The sequence below is a fragment of the Pholcus phalangioides genome, unplaced genomic scaffold (assembly GCF_987345545.1).
Source record: "Pholcus phalangioides strain wild (caught in Gottingen) unplaced genomic scaffold, Ppha-v1.0 ptg000015l_1, whole genome shotgun sequence".
In the NCBI taxonomy this organism is placed as follows: Eukaryota; Metazoa; Arthropoda; class Arachnida; order Araneae; family Pholcidae; genus Pholcus; species Pholcus phalangioides.
This window is the reverse complement of record NW_028301608.1, coordinates 23,811,485-23,831,517: the sequence shown is the minus strand read 5'-3', so window position 1 is coordinate 23,831,517 and position 20,033 is coordinate 23,811,485. Positions and strand designations below refer to the sequence as shown.

General features: G+C 35.2%; 1 protein-coding gene across 2 annotated transcripts in view; it reads left to right on the top strand.

Annotated features, from left to right (window-relative positions):
* Positions 1 to 20,033, top strand: part of trx (histone lysine N-methyltransferase trithorax) — a 115,857-nt gene that overhangs the window by 89,445 nt on the left and 6,379 nt on the right. For both annotated transcript variants that reach the window (XM_089243200.1, XM_089243199.1), the window contains 7 exons: positions 5,032 to 5,112; positions 11,942 to 12,075; positions 13,917 to 14,155; positions 16,035 to 16,164; positions 16,319 to 16,414; positions 18,500 to 18,567; positions 19,773 to 19,907. In XM_089243200.1, coding sequence (XP_089099326.1) covers positions 5,032 to 5,112; positions 11,942 to 12,075; positions 13,917 to 14,155; positions 16,035 to 16,164; positions 16,319 to 16,414; positions 18,500 to 18,567; positions 19,773 to 19,878 — 854 coding nt within the window. In that variant the 3' untranslated portion in view covers positions 19,879 to 19,907. The remainder of the gene's footprint in view (positions 1 to 5,031; positions 5,113 to 11,941; positions 12,076 to 13,916; positions 14,156 to 16,034; positions 16,165 to 16,318; positions 16,415 to 18,499; positions 18,568 to 19,772; positions 19,908 to 20,033) is intronic.

Here is a 20,033-nt window from a genome sequence, read left to right as displayed (position 1 = left end):
CTAGATTTAGTTATATTTATTGATAAGTATTCTATCGGTACAGAAAAGTTGCAAAGAAACCCATCCACACTGAGGAATTAAAATATGTAACAAATTAAAAATAAATATAATTAAGTTAAGCATATTATAAACAGTATTTATCAATAAATCAGTCTATAAATTCTCTTCTGAGTGATTTTTCATTTCAGGAAACCTTATCTTCGTTAATATCTTCTGCATAAATTCAAAGCAAATGATTCTGAGATGATCATCTAGTTCATATAAATCTTTTTGAGCAATTTCCAGCTGGAATGATTTTCTTTTCCCTCCCTGATGGTCCACAACTGTGGTCCTTTCCCAAAATTCCAGGTATCTATTAGCATCATCTGTGCTCTATTAAAATTTTATTTGACCCTCTATGGTTCACCCCCTCCCTTCATAAAAACCTTCCTTTCCCCCCCCCCTTCATATATGAAAAAAAAAATCCCTGAGCTAGTGTCCCCTGCACTAGCCTCATATTTTGTCAGAAAATGTCTTGGGGTGTTGGATTGTATGATATAGCCTCTGTGGGTTGATTGGAATAAAGAAATGAATACAGACATTTATTTTATTTCTCTCCGTGTAAGATTTGTTTCAAATCATTCTTAAACCATGTTCGATCACAAACTGAACATACCAAGCTCACTGCCATAGAAGGACTGCTCAAAATGGACAGTGGCCAGTCTCCAATGATCCTGTGAGATCGTTAAAATTCAATCGATCAAATCTCTCGGTTTGATTTTATTATCGATTTCCATTAGTTCTGTGTCATTGCTGTTGCGATCCAATATGCAAATCAGATACTAACTTTGACAATTCGCCATGCTGACATTCATTGAGGTATCTTAATCTGTCGCGTATATGTAGGGAAGATCTTCCTCTGCTGTCACACACATTTTAGTTCTGCCTTTGTTCCGTCTCATTAAACATGGCAACGAGGATAGGATTCCATATAAATGAAGAAGGAATTCATCCTTCTGAAAAGAAGGTTGAGATGATTCAGTCCCCCCCCCCCCATCCATTTATACCAATGATCAATAATTACAAGTGTTTTTTTTTTGGGGGGGGGGGGTTTGATCAATTTTTATCATCAACAACAATTCAGTTCAATAATCAGATCAAATAATAATTATCAGACCCATCTGATTATATCAGTAGAGGCCGAAGTATGACAGTCTGAATGTTACCCAACACCCTTCTTCAAGTAGAAGAAGAAGAAAATCATCGGAGAGAGATCAGTTATCGATACATATTCCCCCTCCAGAAGTCTTGAATTTTAAATGAAAATTGAGTTCTTGTAAGCCATTAGATGAAAATTGAGTTCAATCATCAACTCGGTGGCCAGTTACTCTCTATCTTTGAGCAGCTGCTGTGATGCCTATTTACACTCTGCACATGTCAATTTCCCTTTTCAGATTCCACAGATTTTCCTCTTTCCTTTGCCATGTGTTTTCTATACTCTTTCTGCTTGTTATTGGCAAGATATTTGGGGACATTTCTAAAAGAATAGTGAAAAAATTACTAATTTTTCACACTCTGGTTCCTTGTGCTTATTCCAAATTCTGATATTACTTACTGCTACTATTTATTCTTATTCTATAACTAAACAACTACAAAATAACACCTGGTTTGATGTGATCACTTGCTAGATGCAGAACTACATTAATTTCATGCACATGCTGGCTACCTCAACTTAGTTGCCATCTTGTTGGTGATTATGACATCATCAGAAATTTCCAGAATGTTATTTAGGTTTTTCTATCTGATAATACAGTTAGATTTGCTAGATGCTAAATTGTAAAAGTTATAAACACAAAAGTCTGGTAGTCATAGGACAGCCGCCCGAGTTGCATGGTGGTTAAATGCTCGTCTATCACAGTGAAGGTTGCTGTCATGGTCCCAGGTTCAAATGAAGGGAAGAATATAGAGAAGATATTTTCCTAATGTGCTTAAGGTGACCAGCGATAGATGGCACCTTCATTTTCAAGTCCAACTCATTAATGGTAGTAAATTGCAATATAGCAATATGGCCAGAGTTGGTGTTTGGTGAAGTAGTCATAGGATCATGAAAAACACTCCGCCATACTGAGCCTCTTTGTAAGATGTTTTCCTTCAAAAAAATTTACAAAAATAGATGTAAATAGCTGCTTTAAGCATATTTAATTAAGCAGGACAGCATTCAGCGCCATGTTCTTTCTGAATATTTCAGTGGAGTCACTGCATTCAACTGTGGAGAACATAGTTTTGCATTCGAAGCACATTTTTAAAAATCAGGGGATATATTATTATACATATTACACATTTTTATGTTTAAGCATATTCAATATTTATATGTGTCCTCCAGGGCCATCTATTGACAGATTTTTTTTGTACTGTTTTTATTTAATAAATTAAAAGGGCATCATTTGAATTATCTGTAGTATAAATTTTGTCTCATTTGGAGCAGTAGAATGCCCTCTAGAGCTCTCTGAAGTGGGGAACTTATTTTAAGAGCAGTAGATCGAGTTATGATGCTATAAGTTATTGACATGTATAATATTGTGGCAAGACTCAAAAATAGGACAGATATTCAAGTATCATTAACTCTAGAAAAAATGAACAATAAATAAAAAAAGATAAGAATAAAATATATCTTGGTAATGGCTGGTCTTGCAGTCTGGAGTTCATTTTTCGTACTGCGAGTGAAAAGCTAGTGGAAGCTCTTGGACGATGTGTATTAAGAGTGGACTTTAACGTAAATGTGCAACCATTTGAATTCTTAGTATTCCTGCAGTGTAGCCATAATCTTATTTTGGGTTGGGACTTCTTTGAAGCCACAGATGCAATAATTGATTGCGGCATTGGTGAGATCCAAATTGATGAAGCTTCTTGTTACAATCCTGAATCTGGAAAGAAGGCGGTTCATTTGTATGCTACCAAAGACCACGTGATTCCTGGAAATTCTGTCCGGAAAATTTCTGTGGTGAGCAAATGTCAAGAACTCTGTGAAAATTCTATGGTTACTGGCAGAAAAGAATTATTCAACAACCGAGAAGGAATGTTTGGCCGTTGTATTGGCCATAAACAAGTTTCGGCCATACCTGTTCGGATGCCCTTTCACAGTCGTAACCAATCGCCACTCTTTATGCTGGCTCGCCAATCTAAAGGATACTTCTCGATGACTAGCAAGATGGTCATTACGTCTGCAAGAGTATGACGTAACGGTAGTTTTCAAAGTGGGAAGAAACATAGTGATGCTGACTGTCTTTCTAGACACCCAGTACTTGAAGCTGAAGAAGAAGAAGAAATAGCTGAAGACATCCCATTTCTCAATGGCATTTCAAATTTTAAAGATGAACCATTAAAGGACTGTCAGTTACAAGTTATCCGAAAGAAGCTTGAAGAAATTGGTAGTTACCGAAATTTCCAGATACTAGATGGGATTTTGTATAAGAAGAACTACAATCCTTTGGGAAAACCGTGGCTCTTGGTCATGCCAAAACATCTTCGAATGTAAGTACTGAAAATCCTTCATGATGCACCCACAGCTGACCATTGGCAAAGACTTGTGACAAAATATGCAGAAAGTTCTACTGGCCTGGACTTTATGAAACTATATGACGTTATGTTGTATGTATGTAAAACTGTATGTGTCTCATTGCAAGGAATGTCAAAGAAGAAAATCAATATCACAACAACCTCCAGGATATCTTCAACCGATTAAACCTGCTGACACCCCATTCCATAAAATAAGGGATAGATCTGCTCGAATGATTCCCGCTGACAACTCAAGGGAACTGATGGATAATTGTATGTACAAATTATCCTGCCCGATTCACCATCACGAAAGCTCTGCCAAGCGCTGATGCAATGGAAATCGCAAAATTTCTAGTTGAAGATGTTATTCTAAAACATTGATCACCAAGAGAAATAATTAGTGACAGAGGTTGATCTTTTTGTCAAATCTTGTGAGGGGAATAAATGAGTTGTGTAAGACTTCACATCTACTAACTACGGCATATCATCTGCAAACAAATGGCCTAACAGAAAGGTTCAACAAGACTTTGGCAGATATGTTATCTATGTATGTCAACACAGAACAAAAAGATTGGGATTGTATACTACCATACATCACATTTGCTTATAACTCGGCAAAACAGGAAACGACGGGCTTTAGTCCATTCTTCTTCGTTCTTGTACATGATGTAGAGACACCACTGGATGCCATACTATCTGATGATTCCGATCATACTCCCAATGACTATGTGGCCAAATCAATAAAGAATGCAGAGGAAGCTCGAGAACTTGCAAGATTGTATATCTCGAGAGCTCAGGCAAAAGATAAAAGCCATTACAACGAAGCTCATCGTGATGTTCAGTACAAAAAGGTGATCTCGTGTGGATTTTTACACTGGTCCAAAAACTTGGTTTGTCAGAAAAGCTTCTGAAACATTACTTTGGGCTCTATCATATTGTGAAGAAACTATCAGAAGTCACTTATGAAGTGGAACTTTGTGAGGAAAAGTCCCGAAAGCAGCAACTAAAGTACATTGTTCATGTTTTACGGATGAAGCCTTATTATGACCCAAAAGAGCAGCAAGAAGATCCACATCCAGAGAAGCAGTTTTACACAAGCGAATGCAAGCCGACTTTCAGATATTCATAATCTTCCGTGACCTGTGACGAGGAGTCGTTCTAAGCAGTTACAGCAAGCTGCTGAACATTTTAAGAGGGGAGCTATGTGACAAGACTCAAAAATAGGACAGATATATTCAAGTATCATTATTAACTTGAGACTCAAATACCAGCCATTAGCAAGATATATTTTATTCTTGTCTTTTTATTTATTGTTTATTTTTTCTGGAGTGTTCCTATATGTCTTTTTGTGTTCTTGTTGGATTGTGACTGTGTTTGTAATTGCTGTGTAACGAATATCAAAACTACGCGACAATATTATGATATCTTATAATGTATTTTTTAATGTATGATATTGTCAAGTAATGTTGATTCTTTTTTCTTTTGCTTTAATTATAGCTTTATGGCAACAACTTTACGAATCTCTCCAAGATGCTAGGATAGCATCTAAAATGAGTCCACTTGTCATATCTAAACAAGGTTTGTCTCTCTTTTAATATCCTATTCTGTATGCCTGCAGTAGAACCTCTTGATAACGGCCACCCATGAGACTAAAATTTTGTCCGCTAACTGGGAATGTTCACTAATGGGGAGGTAGATATACAGTGGAACCTTGTTTATTACAACTTTCACGTTTATACAACATTTGGCTTTGGTTGCGATTGGTTCCTATGCATTTTAATGTTAAAATGTATATGTATATATGTGTAAGTGATACACTGGTGATTATCATTGCGATAAAGAAAGTTTGATTAAATTTCACATTATTTATCTGATAATTATGCATAATTCCTAAATGAAGTGGAAAAGTTTGATAAGTATGGAAAAACTTATAACCTTTCTTCTCTTCATTAAACTGATTAATTATTTTTACCTGTAAATGGATACATGCAAATTTTGTGTTAAAAATGAAATTCAAATTCAAATTAAAAACAAATTCACACACACATTACCATTCAAATTCACCATCCTCGACCATAGTTATGTTAAGTTAATTGAATAATTAATTGAGGATTTATCATAGTTATTAATGCAAGCTTTGGATTAAACAATCTTATAGTTGAACATGATAAAATCTCAGTATATGAATAAAAATTAATGAATTAGAGGTTGGAAAAAAATTTCTGAGCTTGCCTGATTTTACTGCCCGCTATCAAGAGTATTCGCTAACAAGGAGTGAAATACATGAAAGCCCTATTCCCAGAGGACCGGGGATCAGAAAAGTGTCTTCTGTTAATTGGAAGGTTCCACTGTATTTAAAAAATAATTATAAAGGAGCAAATATATATTTTTCATTTACTGTAGTACACTACTTAATCAGAAACTTGAGCATTTTTAACTACACAGTATGCAATAATGTTTTTGGTTTAAACAAACATTTTTAATATATATATATATATATATATATATAATTCCAGCTATAGTGCAAATGAAATCCTTTTTGTTTTGGTTTGAGAGCATCAAAATATGTTGCAGGGAAAAAATAGTAATTTACTGAAGTTTTATAAGAGACTGAAAGCTTTCACAGCTGGTATAGGGATGAAAAGAAAGTTCTGGGTCAAGTGAAATAAAATTTTTATTCTCAGAAGTTTTGTTTGCAGCCGCAACAATCATCATCAGTGGATATTTGTGCCACTGCGGTAGTCGAGTGGTCATATTAACAGACTCGCATTGCAAGGACCTGGGTCAAACCCCACCATCACCACAGTGGTGGTCAGCTGAGTTCCATTTCTGTATTTCTCTCAACTTCGAGGGGTGAATGCGAGAATCTGACAGAGATGCCGCTGTACTCTAATTTGCCTGTGTCCCGGGATGCAGGTTATTCAAAAAATCTGGGTCCTTTTTGAGTGAAAGTGGATCCCTCTCGAAAGAAATTTATCGTGAAAAAAATTATGCCCCCCCCCCATAATTCACTGGTATCTCTATGAATTTTGGCACACATTTATATATTTACTAATAAATCAATCTACAAGTTTTCTTCTGATTGATTTTTCATTTCATTAAAAAAATCTTAGCACTTTCAATGTTTTCTGATCAAATTTAAAACAAATTAGATTCTCTCTCTCTCTTTTTTCACTCTCAGAACTTATCTTCTGATTCCCTATTTATACTTTTGTTTTCCTGGTAAAATGATTTTTTATTTTCCTTTCCTGATGGTCAACCACTCTGATCTGTAGTCATTTAGCTGCCACATATTTTCACACTTGAATGCAAGAGCTATGTCAGATTTGTGTTGGAGAAACCTAACAGTGTGTTTATGTGTGCGTGAAGCACGCCAGCATTTGGTGTGTTTTTTTCAGTAGGTGGTGCCATCTATTTAGTGCTACAACTAGATACTTTCTTTAATGGGGCAAGCACACATTTTGGCACACCCATGTAATGTAGAAGAAACAGCTATAAAGGGTGTATTTGGTGTCCCCTCTAGTCCAGAGCCTGAGACACTAGACCCGCTTGTCCCTTCCAGTTGCGGCCCTATATCTATCCTCCAGACTGGTAATGCGTGCATTTGGAATTTAATGTATACATATTTGTGTTTAGCTGTATCTGTGATTGCCGTGGCAACCAAAAGTTTTTTTCAAAGGAATAGCCAACTCAAAATTTGAAAACCTTAGAAAACCACATTTTTAGCCAATTACCATTGCTCATTCAAGTTCCAAACCCCAATTTTCATCAAAAGCAAAATTTGGGGGATTATAAGGAGCCTCTTCCCTTCTCTCTCTCTCTCTCTCTCTCTCTCTCCCCCCCCCCCAAGATCAAAAATTAATATTTTTGTAGAGAATTGGAATAAAAAATAATTTATTTTATACTATCTGTTAATTTAAAATTGCTTTCGAGAGTTTTAGTGACCCAAACTTTCTGTGAAGAATTAGATCCTTGCGGCCCTCCAAAAGCCAATTCGGTATACACATCCGTGATTTTCACAGTAACTATCACATAGCAGTTAGATGACAAAACTGGGTATTCAAGATAGAGTTTTTACAGATTCGGTTTTTTTCAACGATTTCTGGAAAGTTTTACAATTTGAACGGGCGTTCCAATCCTTTACGATTAAAAGAAAAGCTCATTTGCAATATTGTTGGAACAAGGCGAATTTACGCCGAATAGACGCTGTCTTCGAATGCTGGTAGATAGCAGTGAAAGCACGACAATCTTCAGTATGTAACCGGAAGGGAGTAAATCTGCAGGGGAATAAAAACTCCAACATTTGATAATTACACGGTCCCCTCATTCAGGGAAGCAACTAGATATCCCTCATCTTATTCTTCAACAACCCGTGTGTATATCAATACAGTATAGTGTACAAAGTAGTAAAACCACTTTTTCAAGGGCATGTGATCATGATATATGGTGAAAAGAAAGAGAAAAAGTTGGGGAGGTTTTTCTCTATTTTTCTTCTTAGAACTAGTAAAGAACGCCTCCCGGAGGATGCGTGAACAAAATTTTTATGCTTCCTTTTCCAAAATTCCGGGTATTTTATGCGTTATAGCGTGTCAATGCCATCTCTGATCTGAAATTCCTTTCTGATGAAATTTCATCATATGAAGTGATTCAACACCATTCTCTGGTCTCTGAGAGTTCATTATAATGCCATTCAACTGTATTCAATCATTACACTTCACTTCTGACATATAGATGGCAGCACTGAAAAATCAGACAATACTATATACTCACTTAGGGTTACCAACGGTTCTCCTTTTTGATGTCATTTCAAGCATCCTCCTATGTTTCGGAAAATTCACCTTTTGTCCTCCTTTTCAGGTGTCCGGAATTATTTTTATTTTTTCTGAGAAAAAAGAAATTCACTGTGAAATATATTTCTTCATTGATGTGAGTGTTTTTGTGTTTTTTCCCCCATTTGCATTCACCAATAGCCGCCGAAAATTCCTAGAATTGTTTCTGTTTTTGCTTTTTTTAGCAGTTCTGTTTTAGTGTTAGAAAAAATTATTGTCGTGGCCAGTTTTATTGGTCGAAATAGTGGTGCCATCTATTGTGAAAATTATAGATAAGTGATGTCACTTAGGGTGTGCGCAGGTGTCCTCCTTTCTCAGTTTTTAAATCTGGTAGCCCTATGCTCACTCAGACGGTTAGGTACACACACTCACACTTCCAGCACAACTCCTTTACAACACTTGGTGGTAAATTGAGCATGGCGATGGACCAGAGTTGTGCTCAGTTTAAAAGATAGAGTGTGTATATTTGCACATCAAAAAATACAGACCAAAATCTTTATTGGAATGTCCAAACTGTTTCTCTCTTTTATTTCACACAACCAATGTGAGATGCCATGCTCTGTTCAATCTAAGGCCTTCTTTCTTGTTAAAATTATTTGGATGTTTATATACATCTACAGAAGACACCTTTTAGAATATCTCCTTGGCTGCCGAAACGTGGCTGAGGGTGCACTAGTATTTATAAAAAGATCAGGTCTGGGTTGCATTGTGCTGGCTGTTGACCAATTGTACTGTATTTCCATACATTTCCCGGTTTGGTTTTTGTTAACCCAATATTGATTCATTAAACGGATGACAACAATGAAAGAAGACACTGTTTTCCACTTACACACTTACAGCATTTATTCAATTATTTTAAGTTTAGATATTTTACGCAAACAACATTTTAGCTCTATTATCACAGTATTAATTTTTCTTTAAAGTTTTTAGTAACAAAAGTTCAACATAATGGTTTGATCTCACCAGTTCGGTCTGTCGAGGCACCTCTCACAACACCATCACTAGTTCGAACATCTCCCAGCGATGCAGCAGGTAGTCAGAATTGATGAGTCCAGGGATGTCAGTGATGCCTGAGTGTCGCAGTGGTAAGGTGCTCGTCATCCACTATGAAGGTTACCATCAAGATCCATGGGTTTGAATCCGTGCATTGAATGTCAAAAGCTAGTTTTTTACCTATCAAACCTGGGGCGACCACCGATGGATGAGCCTTCATTTCCCACCCAACTCCACTGGTTGGAAAATGCAGTATGGCGATATATGACTGGAGTTGGTGTGCGGTAAAGTAGGGATGTCGTTGACAGGTCTCTGTTGTCTGCGGCGAGCTCACAAGAGGAAAATACATGTAGAAATTCCGATCAGGCTGCAAGGCGGCAACTTGGAGGAGCGGCGGAGAGACTGAAACTCTGCCAGCACACTACTGAATCTTCAATACATTGTGACATTAGAGATGCAATCTAGCATAACAGTCCTCAGGGACGAAACGTCTCATGAACTGAAAACAGAACAGATTTGTTGAAGTGGATGAAATGTGATGACTCCCAGCACACTGCTGGAAGGGAAGCAGTGTGTTAGTATTTGACACTAATATTTGAAGGGAATCTTTCCCATCATTCATCGTCACAACTTATAATCAGGATGTGGGATCAGCTGCTTTGAAAAATTAGCATATTGCAACAGACTACTTATTTGCATAACCATACAGAATAAAACATTATTGCACACCAATGATATATGGAATATGGCAACAGAAAACATAAACATTAGAGACCTGGCCAGGGTCTACAATATTAGGCCTATTGTATAATGAAGAATCTCATGAAGTTATTGACCGTAAAAGTGGTCCAGGGCCCACCAACGCCGTGGAAATAAATATTGCACTTAAGTATAATTATTTACAAAAACATTTCTATATAAAATTATATTGCACAAATATATATTATTACATCTCTGAGGTTGACAATGATTCTCCACGGTGTTCCCACCGGCGATCTGCTGGACCTCCCCTATCATAATATCTGCAATTTGTGGGCTAGTCATGTTACACAATCATAGTAGTCACAGTAGAGTTGGTTAGACCAATCAGCGAAGTGATGGACTGTCTGGCATTCATGCAGTTATTTGTAACTGCAGAAAGATTGGGAAAATCTGTAGTATTGTATATATTCTCTAATTTTGATTCTATATATGAAATTTTCCCTCTTGTGAAATTTCCTTAATTTTTTATGGCTTGAACTGTGAATCTCTTTTTTCGTAAAGAACAATATATAAACATACTTCTTATCATGGTTTATTGATTGTGGTATTCTTGAACTGTTTCAATGTTCATTTTGATTGTGTAATATTTTTCTTGAGCACTTACTGAACAGAACTCATTTCTTTACATTTTTGTATTTTTTGAAAACTTTTCTTTGACCTTATACAACCCTCTAAATTTTGTAACATTTATATTTTCTTGGGGTCTTTTGCGCTACGATACCCATGCAGTGTTTTTTTTCCCCAATTCCCCCCTTAGATATTGGACTGATGTTTTATGATGATTGACTGTGGAAAAGGCTATGCCTTATGTGGTGATTGTTGGTTGCTAGTGTGTGGTGCCGCTGTGGTGGTCGAGTGGTTATAGTGACGGACTCGCGATGCGACGATCCGGGTTCGAACCCCACAGTGGTGGTCGGCTAAAGTTGGTTTTCTGTGGTTCCCAACTTCAAGGTGCGAATGCGAGCCGATTTCCCCGTTAAAAAGTCTCGCCACAGAGAGCAACAGGCCTACAACGTTACAAATATTCAATCATTACACTTCACTCACAATTTGAAGTATAGATGGCAGTACTGAAATATCATACGCAACACTAGCTACACACTCAGACTGTTAGGTGCACTCACTTTGTTCCAGACTCTGCCACGAAGCTGGGCTGGAAGAGATCTCGGCAACGGGGTAAGTCCGGTGGCAGAGACCCTGGCGTTCATCATTGCTAGTGTGTGGTTGTGGCGCTTCCATAATGAAATCGTTTTACACTATTTCTCGATAGGCTCACACTGCAAATAAAAACCAATGGTGTCAACTGATAGGCATTTTTGAGACAAATCCAATGATACTAATCAGTTTTAATACCTCTTCCAGTCGGATTGTCCGATTTTGTAATGAAATTACTTTACGCTATATCTCGCAGGTTCACAACAGCAATAAAAACCAATGATGCAATCTGATAGGCATTTTTAAAACAAATCTAGTGATATCGCTGTGATTTTAATACCTCTTCTGGTCTGGGCACCAGGCTGACTGCCCGCTTTCGTAACAAAATTGTTTTACGCTATATCTCAAGAGGTTCGCAACGCATATAGATGGCATTAGTATCGTCTGTTAGCAATTCTAAAGAAAAATCTGGTGATACAAATTTAGTTATATCATAACATACCACACGATTCAAGGCACAAAGAACATATTCACATTAAAACTTGTGCCCATTTCTATTTTTTTTTGTTGTAGCCTACTCCAATTTTTTAGCAATTTTTATTCTAAAATGTATATGTATTCACATAATTTTTATTGACTAAATATGTTCTTTTTCTATTTAATTAAAGACATTGATGGCTTGAAGATGTTAGGTCTCACTTCTGAAAATAAAGTATTAAATTATCTTTTGGAACAATTACCTGGAACTGAAAATTGTGATGAATACAAATTCATTTTTCATCAACCGGTCAAGAAAGGCAGAGTGAGTGTGCTTTCTCTCTCTTGCATTTGTTTCTTTTTCTCTGTACATTGAGTATTTTTAGTTCTTTTTTTTCTTTTTTTAGCATAAATTTATTTTATTTATTTTCAGTGCATTTTTTTATGCTTAGAATATTTTTTACTTCAACTTATGATAATAATCATTTAGTTATAATCATTAATTTTGTATATTCCAGAACAAGATTCATAAAAAATGTTCATATGTTTTCTGCTTAGATCTTTCAAAAGTTTTGCTGATTCTTGATGATTGTGTTCCTGGTTAAAAAATTTTCTCATTGCTCATATATTAAATAAGGGTGGGGGAGACTAACTCCGGAAAAAAATTTTATTCTCTCATTTTTGTCAAAAGTTAAACAAGACTATCCCAAGTTGAATATTTCTTAATGACAACATGAATAATTTAAAGAAGAGTTTAATACAGTAATCTTCTTGCAACAACAACAACAATACAGCTATAAATCTCTCTACTACAAAATATTTTTTAACCAGTTTTCCGGCTACAACAGCATAGGATGTTGTGTCGATTTTCGATCTAATTATTTCAGTTTTTAAAAACTGATTACAATTAGTTCAATTGTTATTTTTTTGTTGTTGATGATTTGATAATTTATAAACACAGTTAAGAATATGATCTATGGTCAGTTTCAATATATTCATAAAACTTTTAATCAGGAAAATATATGTTGTTATCATCAAACTTTTAAAAAAAGGAAAAAATAGAGATTGATTGGCCACAGATGACTGATTAAATCTTGTTTAGAATTGCCCTTAATGTAACTCCTTTCAATACAAGTATGTCTTTTGCTGTAATAAATCCCTTTATTTCGATACCTTTCTAAGACAGTTTGAAACTACTAACAATATTTTTTGCATGTTTTATCTTGCTCAAAATCTCCTTCGGTATATTTTTAAGTACCTTGTTACTTTTTTTTCTTCTGAAGGCATCTAGTGACATCAATATTTTGCACCCATAAATACAACCCTTCGAGTACCAAGAAGTATAATGGGAAAAACACACTCCATTTGAAAACAAATCTTAATATATGGAATGAAGTGTATTATATACATCTCTTTGGCACAGATGGAAGTAAATATGGAAACAATTGGTGTTTCCAATTTCAAACCACTGAGCCACATGAACATGTTGATTGAAAGGAGGTTTCATAGTGAAGTCACTTGACTGAAAAGTGTTAATGAAGTGCTGCTGTTGCTACTTTCTATGTGAGACACAAAAGTGGGTGTAATAGGGTGAACCCCTTTACAAGATGAAACATCTAACTGAATGTTATTAATTAATTAATTTTATGTGACAAATAATCATAAGTATTTTTTTGAAGGTGGTTAACAATGCCAATTCAGAGGGTATGTGTACATCAGGGTACATTTGGTGTTAGGGATTGTAAGGGTGATGTGTGTGTCTCTCTGTATAGTGTGATAGTAATCACTACAATTATATTTTTCTTCCGTCTATAGAATATAGTTATATCAATATTTCACTGTAGTTACACTGATAGTAAAAATTTATTAATCTACCATATACAATATTTAAAAAAAACTATTGGGTGTGATAAAACTAAGGATTTGTTTTCTTATTTCTTACTGGAATTGACAGTTTAGTTTAATTATTGATTAGTTTTCATTTACAACACATTGTCTGTCATCAGTTTTTGTTTAAAACACTCAGAAAATATGTGTCAGAAAGTTGAGAGATATGCTCATGTTATGAATCTGTGTTTCTTAATGTGTTGAACTAATTCAATTTGAAAATTTTTTCACATTGCAATTACTTTTTTTTAATTGTATGATTACTTGTGTGTATTAAAGATGCCTGAAAATCCATCTGGTTGTGCTCGGACAGAACCTTTAAAAAAGCGGAAAGAATTAGACATGTTCAGTTTTCTAGCATCTGAGTATAGAGTAAGACCTGCATATCACGCACCTGAGGAAGAAGAGGAAGGAATGTTGCAAAGGTCATCTCGACGTTCAACAACTTCAGAACAATATGTAGCCATGAAATTTCGCCATTTGAAGCACATAGCTAGAGAAACTGTTGGAGTATATAGGTATATATGTATAAATTTTTTTAAATTTCTATTCAAAAAAGTATTTGCAATATTAATAACTAATATTGCTAGTTTTTAATTGTTCTTAACCTATCAACACATTTTCTACAATATATGTTTTCAAGACTTTTATAATCTAGGATTTGAAATTTAAAAAAAATTTGCTTTCAGAAAGCATCAAGAAATGAGAAAAGAGGAAACTTTTTCAATCCAGCAAAAAATAATGTATTGCAATAGTTAATAACACTGCTAGATCTTTCACTGTTTCAGTAGTCATGATAAAATTAACTTCTTATTCTTTGTTTAAACATTCATGAGCAAATACTGTAAATCTAATATATAATATCTAATATTATAATTATCTAGAAATGTCCTCTCCACTTGTCAATACAGTCTTTCAATGAATATTGCAGGGCTCCCACTCGTCCTACTTTTCCTACTTTTTGGTCAAATGTCCTACTTTTGTCCTACTTTCTAGTTTTTGTCCTACTTTTTTACCAAATCCTATTTGTAAAATTTGTGTAATTAATTTTAATTGAGCAGGGAATCATTGATATATTGTCAAATATTACAAATGTTGGAGAATGCAATTAATGATTCTACCAAAACAGAAATTGTATTGTTTTTAAGGTTATTTGGGGGATGTATGTGGACCATTTATTAATTTTTCATTTGCTTAGTTTGAGGGTTCAACAAGTATAGTAGTCATTAAAACTTCCGTCTGGATGGAAAAAATAATTTTGTATTTATTGCTTCATGGTCTTGGACAGTAAGTAACATTCATCATTTAAAATTATGGTGCAAATAGAGGAAACATCAGTTTGCATTACAAAGCAGTTGGATACATAGGCCTATCCTAGGTTTGGTGATTCTGATGTTACCCAATAGCATTCATTGTCTTCTGTATTTTTAAGTATTTTTTGTATATTTATAAACAATATTCACAATGCTCAGCAAAGAGCTAGAAATGGAAGTGTTCATTTGTCAAAAATGATTACACTGGCATATTGAACAGTAAAATGTGAACAAATCCCTTTAAAAACTGATGGTCAATGCAATAAAACTACCTGGTTCACCTTGCCTTATCAGATCTTGGAATTTACACATTTTGCATTGTACTTTTGAAAGTGGTCTCGAAGGGGCGTCATTCTTAAAAATGTAGTCTTCAAAATTTGCTGTGCATTGTCGAAGAGAGTTGACAAACTCTGCACTTTGGAAGACTCCAAAAAATTTAATATATTATGAGAGACAGACAGAAAAGAATTATCTGTGGTTGCTAGCACACTGTTTTGGCCAAAAATTGGTTTTGTAACCAAGTCATTTGTCATTTTGCTTTGGCTTGAGTCAATCTTACAGGATACTGAAATAGTGCTACAAAAAAAAAGTTACTTCAGAATTTAATTTTTTTTTTTTAATTATTTTTCACAAAAAAAAATTTTTAGAGATTTTTTTTTCATTATGCTATGATTATGTTGTCTAAGGGGATTACCCTCCCCCATCCTACTTTTGTCTTGCGTTTTCCTACTTTTTCTCATTTTTTGAGTGGGAGCCTTGATCTTGTATTGACAAGTGGAGATCACATTTCTATATACATGTGGCCATCTGGTTGACCTATGTCATTCACAAGCTATTAGTTGATTGTTGACGCCGTTCATGTACGGTATCTTTCAAGCTTTGGGTGAAATAGTTGAAATAGTCTGTTTCCATAGCTTAGATGGTAGAGCACTCGTCCGGCAAGCGAAACACCGTGGTTTGAGTCCCCATGGGGGGCAGTGATGAATTTTCTTCCTTGTAATCTTCATTTCCACAAATAACCAGTCTTTCAATGAATCTTGAATATTATAATTAATTCAAGTGCATTTTCTTATGTTCCAACTAGATCGAAAATTCATGGCAGAGGTCTATTCTGCAAAAGGGACATCAGTCGGGGAGAGTTAGTGATTGAATATGCTGGTGAAGTCATTCGATCAATCCTTGCAGATATACGAGAGCATGAGTATCAAAGCAAGGTAAGAGTATATATATGTGTGTGCGTGCATGTGCACACTATACATAGTGAAATAATCTATCCCTCATGTAATTTATGTGACTGATATTCCTATATGTTCATGATCATTCTATGTTTCTGTGATTAAATATTATATTTATATCTATTATGTGCAGGGTATTGGTTGCTATATGTTTCGAATTGATGATGAAGAAGTTGTAGATGCCACAATGCATGGGAATGCAGCGCGATTCATTAATCATTCATGTGAGGTATGATATGAGATTTTAATTCTTCTAAATTGGATTTTTTTTAAAATTTATGTTTTAATGCCTGAAGGCATCAATGTTTTTAAAGCAAAATTTAAAAAAAAAAGTGTAAACATGAGCTGGGGGATGTTTATTAATAGTAGTACCAATGTATGCAACACAGACCAAAGCAATGATTTATTCTTGTCATCGTGTCCATGTAGTTGGAAGGGCAAATCCATTTGCTTTAATGCAATGTTCCCCTAAACTGTGAATCACCTCCCCACTGGGGGATTTCATAAATTAACTAGGAGGATTGCAAAAGATTTTTCAAAATTTAAACATCTTAAAATAGATTTATTTTATACTTTCGCAATGTAAGTAAATATATGTCAAACCTAAAGCACACCTTAACTCTTAGCTGATCTACTTATTATCCATGTATGCACCCGCTTGTTAAAAGTAAAGCACAAACTAATAAATTAGAAACAGTACAGGGTGTATAGGAAAGGAAATTCTCCCATCAAAATTGAAAAATCTTAAAAATGGCCGATGGGGGAAAATAATTATTTTTTCATGCCTGCAGACAGTTAAAAACAGGAAGTCCTGCAATCATTCAACTTTCATTAACTGCCTGACGTAGGTTAATGTATCCACTGCATGTGTACATACAAGCACTCGTTCAGCGTATCTTGATCAGAATGTCAGTTTTTTTTTAATTCCAGAGTTGATTAATATATGCACATATAAATAGTATCAGTGCACTGTTATCTATCAATTAAATTTCAACTGAACTGGAAAAAGAGGGGAATCCCCTCCTAATGAAATTCTTGTCAAGTGAGGGGAGGAAAACCTAAAAAATTATGGAAACCACTGCTATAAGGTAGGCATCTGATCTGTGGTACAGAATAAACAAGGGCTATTGTGAAGCATCTGTCCAAAATAGAAGGCAGTAGTTATGTTCTAGGTTGGCAAAATCCTTCAATCGTGTTACTGTTTTTTAAGGTAATGCAGATGCCTTGCAAGCCTCTTAGACTGCTTGATGAAACTACGCACATGAGTCGCACAATCTCACATACACATTTAATTTCTATCCGGCGTCATTGCTTCTATTTGATCACTATTGCACAAACAGTCTGAAGGACAAGGCATATTTTCTCTGAGGCAGGAATGTAGCTAACCTAAGATGTGAAGGTAATTGCATAGTTACGTTACACTTGCATTTCTACAATAATATGTTGCCACTGTTAAAATATACAGGGTGGGCAAAAAGTCCGTAGAAACTTTAAAAATTCATAAAAACCGGAAAAATAACCTAAATAAAAAACGGTTTGCAGGGTTACCATCACTAGCTCATGGGATTTTTTTTAAGACAGAAAAACCCTCCAATAGGTGGCGTTGATGTACACAAGTCAAAGAAAAGATATGCAAATAACGAACAGAATGCCTCCAAATCGTTTATTACAGCAGTATGTGTTCCACATGACCACCACCACAGGGAATAACACATTATTGCAGGCGAGTTGCAAATCCAGCAATAGCAGAGCACAGCAGGTCCACATACACTGTTTGCAACAGTGAACTGGTTGCGGATTAGGAGTGCAAGTTCTTATAATTGTCTCATTTGCATATTTCCACCAAAGTCGCTTGTACCAGTGCCACCTATTGGCTTTTTTTTGTTATTTTTTTCCAGTCTTAAAAAAATTCCCATGACCTAGCAATGCTAACCCTGCAAACCATTTTTTATTTTGGTTATTTTCCCGGTTTTTATTCATTTTTAAAGTTTCTACAGACTTTTTGCCCACCCTGTATAACTACCCTCGTAATATGTGAAATACATTGATAGACTTGACACACCATGCTTAACTGGGAGAAATTAATATATACATTAATACTAGAGTTAAGGTCGTCAATCAACCCATTATTATTTTATAACACAGAGCCACAAGCATTAATAAGATCCCAAAAATTAATTCAAAAATCAAAATCCTTGTGCATAACCCTTAAAGTAAGCACATACGGGTCTCAAACACTTCCAATGCCCTTGGCCACTAATCACATTAGCAGTTTTAAGTTGTATGTTCTACATTGATTTTCTTTTCTTTTCAGCCCAACTGTTATTCCAAAGTCATTAGTGTTGATGGGAAGAAACATATTGTGATATTTGCTCATAGGAGGTAAGTAAAATTTATTGTTCAAACTTTCACCACTCCCAAGTTTAAGCAGAAAAAATTTCAAGTAAACTCTTATTTTAACTCTTCTGACCAGCCATATTTCTAATCCTATAGATCAGGGGTGGCCAACAGCTGGCCCGCGGGCTGCATGCAGCCCATGAAGTGATTTTGTGTGGCCTGCGACAAGGTAAAAGTATCGTGAAAAAAATTAAATTTGTGATCATTATTTGAAATATCAGTTCCAACAGCAGATTCCATGATTAACAACTGCTTATGAACTTCTTATTTCTAATGACAAAATTAATTTAATAACTAACAGATTAATTCAGTCAACAATGGAGTGGCTTATACACCGAAGTTGCACCACAGATGTAGCCCGCAGCACTATAGCTGACCATTATGTTGGCCCGTGAACAGAAAGTTGACCGCCTCTGCTATAGATAAATTGCTCTATAATTATTTTTTTTATGAGATTTTCAAGAAAATTGCTTTATCATCATGAAATTCCTATTTTGAATTTCCCATATTTGAAAGTTTATAATAATGGGAAAGGGGTAGCATCACTTTTTTTTCATTGCCTCAGAATTTTTTTTTTTTCAATGTCTGTATTCATTGCAACAAGGTTCAAAATTAACTGTGAAATGGCTGACCAAAGCCTAAAATTATCCATCTTCTAACATTGGTTGAATGTCTAGGCGAGTATGCTAAGTGGCCGTCTTTTAGCCAGCTATTTTGCGGTTAACTTTGAACTTTGTATACTCACAATTATATTGACATTTAAAAAAAATTCTGTTGCAATGAAAAGTGGCTACTTCACCACACATCTACTCTGGCTGTATCGCTATACTGCAATTTACTGCCATTAAGGAAGTTTGTTGGAAATGAAGGCGCCATCTATCTATGGTCGCCTCAAGTTCATTAGGGGAAATTTCTTGTTCTATATGCTTCCCTGGGTTCAAACCTGGGACCTGATGGCAACTTTCATGGTGGTAGATGAACATCTTACCACCATGCCACTTGGATGCATTAGATGTGGCTGGTCACATGGAGGAACTTGCCAGACTTAGGATGTTTGCCCATAAAATATATTTGTGTTGATCCTCGGATATTGTTTCAAGTATAAAACCATTTTATCTTTGAGAACCTATCATTTAAAAACAACTTTGAATTCACTGTCTAAAACATATTATGTTTAATTTATTTATCAGGATAGTCAAAGGAGAAGAATTAACATATGATTACAAATTCCCATTTGAAGATGAAAAAATTCCATGCAGCTGCAACTCGAGAAGATGTAGAAAATATCTAAATTGAGTGGTTTCTTCTAAAAAGATTTTATTAATGTAAGAGCTTTTTTTATTCAATGAAGGAGAATGTTATAGCACAGTGGATCCCACTATAGCATTCCATTTTAGGATGATTTCCTGCTTAGTACACATATTTTTCAACTTTTAATAATACTCATCTAG